Raw genomic sequence first — 11,701 nt, 5'->3', positions numbered from 1 at the left:
TTAACTGCCCAACACTACGTTTTAATGTCATGATTAAAATCTTGCATATCATGAAAATAAAGGCCACGCATGGTCTAGCGTATTTGATGTCAAGGTGCGTGATATGCGGGCTTTTCTTTACCAAAAGTTATGAACAGGCCCATATATATAACTAGTCCATATTTCTAATTTTAGGCCTTGCCCATGGTTTGATTTCACTACGTTCATGGGCTGAGACATTAGGACGTAGTGTTGGGCTGAGGACCTTGCGAAATTTAACCTTAAGGTTTTTGGCCGGATTCAAATTAAAGGAACAATTTAATCTAAATTAGGTATAAACTTTCCTATAACAGAGTTTGACTTTAAATAAAGTCGTTAAAATAATAATTTATTTTTCCGTGTGATTTACAAATAAATAATTGTTAAAAAATATAAATTAATTAAATTTTATTTCAATTATTTGTTTATTTTTTTTACTTGGTTTCATACATAACATTAAATTTGTTTATATACATTATACAAATAATTGCGCAAGAAAATTATAAATAAAACCAAAACAACTATACGAAGCTATGATCGCGTTTTAAATTATACACATAATTTGGCTATGTTTCACAAATTTCAATTTAATCAATTTCTTCTTTTAATTTAAGTCTCAGTTAAAATTTAACGTGGCAATTTGTTGCATAAATAAGCTCCAGATTAAAATGCAGTGTCTAAATTTTAGAAGAACAATGATGTTTTCAATTTTAAATTGTGTTGTAAAATTATGGCAACTTATAGCAGATTCATTTCACTATTTGAAATTATAGGAAAAAAATCCGGGTTTCCTAATCCGAATATCCGGGAAATAAACCAAAACAAAACTCATGTTTTTAAGAATCCGCTCAACACACCTGCGATTTATCCTTTTTTCTAGCTAAAGGTTTCAGATCTTGTTTCCGCCTGCAAAACAGATCGACAGCCAAATCTCCAATCTCCATAATAAAATATGTTCGTTGGAAATCTAGGCGGAAATTAGATCCTCTTTCACAATTCGGAGGTATAAAAACTCATACCTTAAAGCTCAGTGTTCACATTTAAGATTATTTTAAAGAGATAATTGCAGCATTTTATATTTTTTAAATAAATAAAAATGATTAAATAGATGGGAAATTGATAACAAAGAATTTCATAACTCTTAAGTAAGTTTTTTTTCCTAAAATGAGCCCAAATTTATCTTTGCTCATAGTTTCTTTAAATTCTTTCTAATAGTTAAGAGTAATTTCACTTCTGCAATAGCCTAGTATTTCTTAATTTAAGTTTTCTGCTGTCTTTATACAAACGATGGGAAATTTAAGCAATATAAGACAGATACTAATATATATATTTGATTGCTGATTCTGATTTATAATTATTTGATATATCGCGCAAAACGATATTGTATATATATATAGTACAAAATTTGGAAACTATTTAAAAGGTGGTAGAAAATACGATCAATCAGATTTTGGAAAGAAGCGCGTAAAAGTAGTTAAACTCAAACGCCAGTGTGTTCCTTTAATATATTACTTTAGCAAACATTTGTTTCTATGTTTTAGATAGAAATGCATTCATCTCTTTGTGTCACGCTCCTTGTTGTTGCAATGTTCTATTTTGAGAACGAAGTTGAAGCCAAATGCTGTCCTGGCAAATGTGAAGTCGGCTATATTTCTGGGTAAATAAGGACATCAAAAAGCTATTTCATGATATTGGAAAACTCTACCCATAAAATTAAGGCTCATGCAAATTATTACGCGATTTAAACTTAATATTGCTCAGTCGATCAATCGTTAACTAACTATTAGTGTTAGTTTCAAGCTTATTATTTTTATACATGAAATCATCTCCAGTAATGAACGTTTAAGTAAAAAAAGTTAGCACCTTAAAATAAATAAATTTCAAAGTGTGTTAAATGTTTAACATTATGGCACCAGATTTATATCACGTAGATGTTTACAAGTACAGATATAAAAATTAACTTATACTATTTACGGAAAATAAAATAAAATTGCTTGTACATCCTTGAAATTATTGTTATTACTTAAAAATAAAATAATCAATTATTTGATTTGTACCTAGAACGGCCATCCCGATCTACAGATGCAAAGATTGCACCAAAGCAACACCGTATTGCGCCTACGGCAGGTGCAACATCTTCGGATGCAATTGCGACGGCGGGTGCAGGCCTGGAAGATGTCAAGACTGCGAATTCAAACGAAGTCTGTTTCCAGAAGACGTTAGCGCTGTTGAGGCCATGGTACCGTCCGCATCTTCTGACTATGACGAGGATGGTCACTTGGACTTCGTCTTCGCCACGGCCGACAGTGACCAAGATGGACTTCTGAACGAATCAGAAACCAAATCATGGCTCAAGCGGAACAAAAGAGAATTATCCCTAAGCGGAAGTGTCTCTAATGAGTTCCAGCAAATGGACACCAATGGAGACGGATTTCTATCCCGACACGAAATCGACAAGTAGTTCACAAAACTTGACCTTTGTCAAACCAATACATGTTTTAATTTAGTTCTTTTAATTATATGTATTTTTATAAACCGAATAAATACTTTAGTATGTGTTATAAAATATCAATAGACGTTTTACTTTTTCATTCATTCACTTTTAATAACTATTATTTTGTTATGAAGTTTTCAGTTTAGTATTTTGACGGCTATTGTCAATTTCAACAGCTATATTTAATATTGTGTAAATAATAAATACATCAGTAAGGCTTTCAGGGGTTTATTGGTTTACTTAATATTTGAAATCGTAACTGCATTAACTTTATAAACAATTACTAATTAATGAAAAAAATGCTCATGGTAGTTTATAATCCAACAGCTTATCTTTAATATACAGGGTGTCCACTAAAAAAAGGAACCAGGGCGAATATCTCAAAATTTGTTTTAGGTACGATTTTGAAATTTTCAAGTCGTATACAAGATATAGGGGGAAACCTAATGCGAAAATGTCGATGACCTTGAACCAGGTCTTCAAGGTCATCCAAAAACTAACTCGAGAACCGTAAGTGTTACAAAGTTGGTTCCAATTAGAAACGTGTTCCACGTGACTTTCTAAGTACCAATAGCTTTGACCTGATCGGATTTAACCAAAAGGAAGCCGAGAAATGCTAGATGAATAACAAGAAGGTCGTTAAGTTGATAACGTGTCGAAAGCGAGGTTTGGGAGCTGATAACTCTAAAGATACTCGTGTTAGAGTACTGAAATTTGCTACACATCCTCATTAAGATTGAGGGTCTTTAGTTTAAAAATGTCAATGACCTTGAACCATGTATTCAAGGTCATCCAAAACCTAACGCGAGAACCGTAAGTGTTAGAAAGTTGGTTCCAATTAGAAAAGTGTTCCACGTCCAATTGTAGGTCTAACTAGCTTTGATTCGGTCGAATTTGACCAATAGGAAGTCGAGGAACTGTTTTTCAAAATCACAAAGGTCGTTAAAATGAAAATTGAAACATAACTCGAAACCAATTCGTGTTACATCGAAATTTGCTAGACAAACTCATTCAAGTTTGTAAAATTGGATGACCTTGAAGATGTGTAGCAAAGTTCAGTACTCTAACACGAGTATCTTTAGAGTTATCAGCTCCCAAACTTCGCTTTCGACACGTTATCAACTTAACGAACTTCTTGATTTTCATCTAGCATTTCTCGCCTTCCTATTGGTCAAATCCGACCAGGTCAAAGCTATTGGTACTAAGAAAGTCACGTGGAACACTTTTCTAATTGGAACCAACTTTGTAACACTTACGGTTCTCGAGTTAGTTTTTGAATGACCTTGAAGACCTGGTTCAAGGTCATCGAAATTTTTGCAGTATGTTTCCCCCTACATCTTGTATACGACTTGAAAATTTCAAAATCATACCTAAAACAGATTTTAAGATATTCACCATGGTTCATTTTTTAGTGGACACCCTGTATATCCAGGGTATCCTATATGTGAAAATGATATGAAAAGTCAAAATTTCATTCATAGAATCACACAGTTGACCGAGTCACCGATTTCGAACTTTTGGAGCTCATCAGTACTGTGTAAGAACTCTGGCTTTACTCGGAAATATGCCGATATCAGTAAAACCTTAAGTGGATAATAAACTTAAGTATGACTCTTCCTATTTACCAAATGCAAATGTTTTAATAATAGTCTGTTCCGCCAAAAACAACGTAAACCATTACGTACCGACGGACTGGCAACGCTCTGCGAACTGGTTCTAGTATTTCGAGGAAGCCCGGAAAATCGCCGGCAGCCTTTTTGACGGAACAGCCAAGGCCTATTGAAAATTGAAATGCTTTCAAAAGTGTAAATAACGCTTAATTTTGGAAAATAATAATGAATTATTTAATTGGAAGATAAATATAACTATTATTAACACCTGGCTCCTTTTCAGAAGTAATTTTTTCTCGCCATCCAACTAACCAACTATTTTGCCCAGGGCCGGACTGGCTAGTAGTTGGCCCCACCGGCTATGCAATCGTATGGGCCCCATTTCCCATTAGACCAAAATATTTCCTCTTTGGCCCCCAATTTGAGTTGGCCCCGATGTGACCGGCGATCGCCGGCTAGCCGCCCGGGCCAGTCCGGTCCTGAATTTGCCAACGGAAAGAGAAGGAGGGTATGAGTTACCTGTTCGGAAGCTTCCTATATCGCAATCACTCCACGACAGACTATCATTCACCGAATTCGTTCTGTGCAATACTAATGTTTATTATCCAGAGTGTCCTGTATGTGAGCAGTCTATTGCAATTAATAGTGGGATAATTAAATATTTAAGATATTGATTTAGTTATCTTAACGTTGGATTTCAACGGAAGCCCGAGTGTAAAAGATGTCTACTCTATAGTTACTACCATGTACTAATCATTGAAAAATTTCTTTATTTATTGCAGAGGACTGCTCACATAAAGGGCACCCTGGATGTATATTAGTTTTACTGATATCGACCCATTTCCCAGGAAAGTCAGAGATCCTACACAAAACTGAAAAACTCTAAAAGAGCGAAATCGGTGAACTGCTGGATTCTTTGATTAAAATTTTGACTTTTGATAATTATCATTAATGAAGCAAATATTAACCCAAAATATCCTATTATTTGAGTTGATTACATTGTTCATTAGTTTTGTAACACATAATACTTGAGAATTACCAAAGCTTCTCCTTTCTAGTTAAGTTTGACCTGAATTCCATCTAAAGCCTTCCAAATGCATGAAAATAGGAAGTTTGGAAGCTTTGGAGCGTTTGGTATGTTACCTTGTGGTGACATTATATTTTAAGTAAATCGGGGGTGTTTGATTTTCGGTGGGAGATAGCGTAGCCGCGCGGCCAAAGCTATTTCCCACCGATACGAACCGAGCCCCGACTTTCGGTGGCAAATAGTCTCACCAATGATGGAGGCTATTTTCCACCCTAAATCTGAAGTTTTTCGTTTCGGTGGTAAAAAATCTTCGCCGCGCGTACCGTGCTATTTGCCACCGAAAGTCGGGCTTAAATTTTAATGCTAAATACAGAAATCCGCTTTCATAATACGATTATTATTAATTTCACTTTATTATATATGTATGGTTTTTTTATTTCTGGCTACTAGAAGCGTCGGTTTATAAGGAAATTAAATTAGGGGTCGTCTCTAAAGAAAAACATGCTTTATGCTATTTTTAAATATAAAAAAACAGGGACTTTGTTTCTATAATACGCGAGATTTTTAAAGGTTTATCATTAGAAAGTTTCCGTTTTTGAGGGGCTGTTCATATAGACAAAAAGGTTACCATATATTTTTGATAAAATTATCTTTTATCAGCTTATTTTATTTTGAAATAAATGTTTTGAAGGGGGAATTCTTCATTTTCTTATGTAGTCAAGTTGGGGTAATCTTTAAAGATATAGTTGTCACTGTTGGTAGTATCTGTTATCCTTAATAAAGGGTTGGATCGAAATATGACCAATTGATGATCAAAAACTAACCGATCAAATCTTGATTAAAATTCCATGAACTTTGGTTAATTATAACTTTTCATCACGGCTTGGTTCGTCGATTTAAAAAACACATTTTGCGGACGAATATTTATCTAGAAATGTAGGGGTTGTTCATATATAACGAAATGTTACTATATAAAAATATATATATTAAATAATTTTCAATTAATAAACGTTATTCATTTTAGCTTTATCAAGTTTTTTTTTAATTAAATGATCAATAAGGGGTCATCTATAAAGAGTTCTTACTTTGTATTTGTATCACCTTTCAAATGTTTTATTTCCGAGCTTACGTAATCATTTATTTGGTTTTGTTCGCATTGTCGTTTTATTTAACGATACATACTCTGGTCATGCATACAGACAGAAAAGGATAATGTACTTAGTTTAATATTATTTTCTTTTACGGTTTGCCTGTTGGCAAAATTGGGCCAAATCGTACTTCGCTTTCTTCTCTTGGTTTTATACTACAAATTGGATTAAACTAAGCTTACGATTGACTAAGGTAACAATCATAACATGAATTAGAATATATTAATCAAGCTTAAAAACTCGCTAAGACTCCGAAGTTTGAAGCATAATATTAGAGAGGTTAAGCAGAGCACTCTAGAAGTTTCAACGTCAACGTCGGAGCTACCTAGACGTCACGAAGAAAGATTCTACAAAATCCGTTCAGCTCGCCTTCATTTCGAGGGATAACGAAAAATAACACATTTCCGATACAATTTTAACACACTAAAGCACGACGAAAACAGGAAGGTGTTTGAACGGGACTAAAATAGAGGCGCGAAGTGACCAGAGTAAATGTGGCCCGAGTAGCCAACGAAAAATTCCATGCATTATTTTAATTCAAATTACACGTTTTTTCGACCTTATCCCCATTTTTGGGGCCCTAGTTTACTTTAATTTTGCGCCCCTTAAATATTGTTCATGACGGGCCCCGGCCCACCCGGCATTACCCGGGCACATGCCTATGGACTAATATGTGCTTTACAGTATTTGAGTATTGTCTAAATACAAAATGTTTGTTTTCGTTGTTTCGCGTATCCGTTATATCCGCAAATGTATACTCGTAACGATTTCTTCTTAAACTATACAAGGCTTAGCCGCCTAGTGAACTCTACTAAATATTTGTTATTTCTTGTGATTACTGAATATTCTTTTTTAAAGGGAACAGAGCCTCAGGTATTTGGTGTGGCATACCAAAACTTCGAACATTGCCCGCTACCTTCTAGGGTTTTAGATATTTTTCGCGCTAGTGAGTCAAATCTTGCTTAAATTGTTAGCTTTAAAAACGACTTTAGGTAATATTCTCTTTAATTCTTTGAATTATATGATTTCGAAATATTTTTATTTCTTAAATATTTCTACTGATTACTTTGGAGTAGAAATCATCGGGCAACATTGCAGGCCCTAGAAATAATCGAGGATAGAAATCATTGGTTCTTCTTGAGACGTCAAAGGACTTCATTACGGGTCCGAAACATTATCGGACCTAATTTCACGTTCTAAACGTATTCGGGCCTCGTTTCGTGCCTTAGACATAATTCGTCCTCGTCTCGTGCCCTTGGCATTGTCGGGTCTCATTTTCGGGCCCTATACATCATCTGGCTTCGTTACAGTGCCTGGAGGTAATCCAGAATCGTTGAGGCCAACCAACAATTTATTCTCGGACGGCCCCTAAACCTCATCTAGTTGCGTAACGTTCCCTAAAAAGTATTTAGTGTAACGCCCTTGAAATTATCTAGTTGGGTAACGGGCCCTGAAAAATACATAGTTTTGCAACGGGTCAAGATATGTAATTTCATTACAGTCGTGGTCTATAGTTTGGTGCCAATTACGTTTTCCCTCCAAAGCACATTTTAGGTGGAATAAAATAAAAAGGTTTACGAAGAAATAACCCGTGAACAAAGGATAAAAGTAATTTAATATTTTTATTTAAAAAATTGTCGAGACGTTTCGAGCAGCGGCCCGTCATTCAGTCTGAATGACCTAAATATTAGGTAGTTGTTAATATTTTACGCAAACGGCACTTCCAGCGGCGATTAGAAAAGCGTCTGGCAGTTTCTGTTTAATCCAGAAATACTGTGATAGTTTTGTGACTATTACTAAATACTACTATTTTACAACTATCTGATTTCGGAAATCATTATCGGTGTTTATTTTGGAAAATGTGTGGTTACAAATGACTCCTAAAATGTTATTATTTCCGAATTTTTCTAGAAAACTATTGTTTTCCTGTGATTGTTGGTAAATTATTTTTTATCACCAAAGAATTCTTATGATTACCGGTGAATTCTGGATTTTTCTCAAAATGTTTTTAAATTCCGCGTGATAACCCATGATTTCGGAAATAAGTAAATCGATTTCAGTAACTACCCCCTCGGGTTTGGGCCCTTGTAGCTAAAAGTATAGGATATAGGTGCTGGGCAAGCTCAGTGCCATAGCGGCCCCCTTAACTCGTTTTTGGCGTGTTTTCACCAAGCCTCTGAATTTGAGCTTTCACTCTGTGTTACATTTATAAAATTTTCATTAAATACCTAAAATACGCAGTGTTCCAAAAGCCCGATTTATTTTTGGCCAAAATTCCAGAGAGTGCATATAATAAATATTTTTACATATTTCGTTTATTAAGAATACCTGGATTTGTCAAATCTAAATATTTTTTATTGCGACCCCTAGAGGCCAAGTTAGCTTCCTATTGAGTCTTGGACCATTTTGACTTTTACATAGGATAGATTAAGCTATACATATCACGTAGTATTTTTTGGATGGCGATGTCCCACATATTAATAAAGATCGGAACGAAAACCATCTCAAAATGCACAAAATCAGCCATCTTGGACTGGATTTTTCTCCAAACTTTGTGAGCCAATTGCGTATATCTTTTCAGTGTGGGTTGACAAGATGTCATATAATGTAATAACGGGTTAAACGGTGCCAAATCGTTGTGATCTCTATTGGTTCGGAAACTATTGATGTTTATCTATGATAAAACCATTTCTTTAATATAGCAACAATCTAGCTAAGATTTGGGTGGTTTTTGGGCTAGATAAATAAAGTGTTTAAACAAATTTCAAAATAGTCTTCGTTGCAATTTGTTAAATTACGAAACGAAGAGCAAATCTGGAAAATATTCGGTTTTTAATCGCAAATGGAAGATGCGCAAAGTCCTACTTTCAACATTTCTAAGCCTAAAAATGCCAATTTGCAAATGGGTTTTTTAGGTTTTTAATTTTTGGTCAATGTTGTGTCACGAAATTTTATTAGGAAACCTCAGATTCGGATTCAACACCCCAAAAATCATATAGAATTTTCCGGGTAAAAACACAATATGGGTGGTCAATTACTAGCAGGGGAAGGAATTATATTTAGGGTATAGGTTTCTCCCTAGGGGGGGGGGGGAGGGGCGGTCCGCCCGGGTGCCACCCGTTTGGGCGTGATTTGGGGGTGACACCCGACCGTTAAAAAAAAACTTACACAAACTAGAGACTAGTAAGTAGCACACCATGATAACCGCCCCGGGTGTCACCCATGCTAGCTACGCCAGTGCCGTGACCTTCCGCACTTGATTCCTACCGTAGTAAAAAGCCTTCTTTATAAAAGACAAGCCTTTTTTACCAGCTTTCGCCCGTCGAGAGTTTCGCGTAATGGAAAAATGTCGGTACTGCCTCCTTTTGGGGCCCTTGGCTAGAGAATGAAGAAGGGCCCCCTTAAGGTTCGTCCGGGCTGTGCGGGGAGTGTGGAATAAAACTTAAAATGGTTATTTATAGGGCACAAAAAACAAACGCTTTAGATTAAAAAAACATACCTATTTAACATCGAAAAAATACTAACTATCACATCACCTCACATCCAATCACCTCACATCTCAAACCTATCACCTCACAATATCACCTTATCACTTATTACCTCACCTCATTTCACCTCACTTACTCGCACGTATTACCTATAACCTGATAATTATCTCCTTAGCTCACCTATCACATCACACTTCACCTATCACCTAATATCACCTATTACCTCAAACCTATCACCTTACCTATCACCTTTCACCTTACCTATCACCTTCCACCTTACTTATCACCTACTAATATATCACCTTACCTCATGTATCACTTCACCTTACCTATAACCTCACACCTATCACCTACCTCACACCAATTACCTTACACCTATCAGATATCCCTTCAACTATCACCTCACACCTTTAACCTATAACCTCACACCTATCACTTATCACATACCTCACACCAAATACCTTACACCTATTAGATATCACTTCAACTATCACCTCACATCTATCACCTATCACTTCACACTTATCAGCTTTCACTTCACCAGACGTAAAAAGGATAAGTGGACTTTTCTATCTTTGGATTCTGCAAGACGTCCATTGGACCCCAGTAAAACCGGTTTCAAAATGCAAATTTAAAATAAGAAAGTAGTTCTATTTAGTTTGGCTCTATCTATCTTGCTATAAACATCCAATGAAACGTTATTTGCTATTGATAATCCCTGAATGAACAAATTTGAAAATTAGACGCCTCTCCAAAATCTAGAAGAGGGCCGCTACTCATACCTACTTTTGCTATCACCTGTACCTCATCTATTACCTTTTACCAATCACCGTACCTATCATCTATCACCTATCACCTCACCTAACCTAAACAATACTTTAGTCGCAAGGAAGTCACTTGGGGGCACAGAAGGTGACAGCAAGTTCATCAGAGTGGCGTTGATTTGGAAAAAGAAAGTCGGGAACGTGGTAAAAATTTCAGCATGCTACCTAGCAGCGTTTTCAAGTATTAAAGGGACAGACATACATACATCCATCCATACAAACATACAAACATACAGGACAAACTGAGAAATATATTATAGATATTGTTACTGGATTACCTAAAATGACCAACTGGCAGACAATTAAAGAAAATAATATTAAAATAGGTACCTTTTACCTTTTCGGTTTGTATGGAAAACCCCTGTGTGTATCGTGAAATATAAGACGGCAATCCGAATAAAGCCAAATAAACGCTTACGTAAGCTCGGAAATATAATTTTTCGAATACAAGTTAAAAGTAAGAAATCTTTATAGACGACCCCTAATTGATCATTTAGTTAAGCAACCCAATCTTATAGTTCAAGAAACATTTGATTAAGATAAAATGAATAATGTTAATTAATCGATAATTGATTAAAAATAATACATATCGTAACATTTCATTGTATATGAACAACCCCTACATATCTTGATAAATACTCGTACGCAAAATATGTGTTTTTTTAAATCGACGAACCAAGCCGTTCATCGAATTTTAATCAAGATTTGATCGGTTAAATTTTTGATTATCAATTTTCAGATTTCGATCAAACCCTTTCTTATGGATAACAGATACTACCAACAGCAACAACTAAGTCTTTAAAAAGTACCCCAACTTGACTACATAAGAAAATGAAGAATTCCCCCCTTCAAAACATTTATTTCAAAATAAAATAAGCTGATAAAAGATAATTTTATCAAAAATATATGGTAACCTTTTGGTCTATATGAACAGCCCCTCAAAAACGGAAACTTTCTAATGATAAACCTTTAAAAATCTCGCGTATTATAGAAACAAAGTTCCTGTTTTTTATATTTAAAAATAGCATAAAGCATGTTTTTCTTTAGAGACGACCCCTAATTTAATTTCCTTATAAACCGACGCTTCTAGTA

General features: G+C 35.2%; 1 protein-coding gene across 1 annotated transcript; it reads left to right on the top strand.

Moving 5' to 3' along the window:
• Positions 1-1,135: 1,135 nt before the first annotated feature.
• On the top strand, positions 1,136-2,586 carry LOC149956293 (uncharacterized). The gene is made up of 3 exons (XM_090164695.1): positions 1,136-1,163; positions 1,560-1,675; positions 2,080-2,586. The coding sequence occupies exons 2-3, from the start codon at positions 1,566-1,568 to the stop codon at positions 2,477-2,479; spliced, it is 510 nt and encodes a 169-aa protein (XP_090020821.1). The 5' UTR covers positions 1,136-1,163; positions 1,560-1,565; the 3' UTR covers positions 2,480-2,586.
• Positions 2,587-11,701: the final 9,115 nt, after the last annotated feature.

This window comes from Leiobunum rupestre, chromosome 2 (assembly GCF_980474605.1).
Source record: "Leiobunum rupestre chromosome 2, qqLeiRupe1.1.hap1, whole genome shotgun sequence".
Classification (NCBI taxonomy): domain Eukaryota; kingdom Metazoa; phylum Arthropoda; class Arachnida; order Opiliones; family Sclerosomatidae; genus Leiobunum; species Leiobunum rupestre.
The sequence above is the reverse complement of the archived record's forward strand: the minus strand, read 5'-3'. Positions and strand labels throughout refer to the sequence as shown.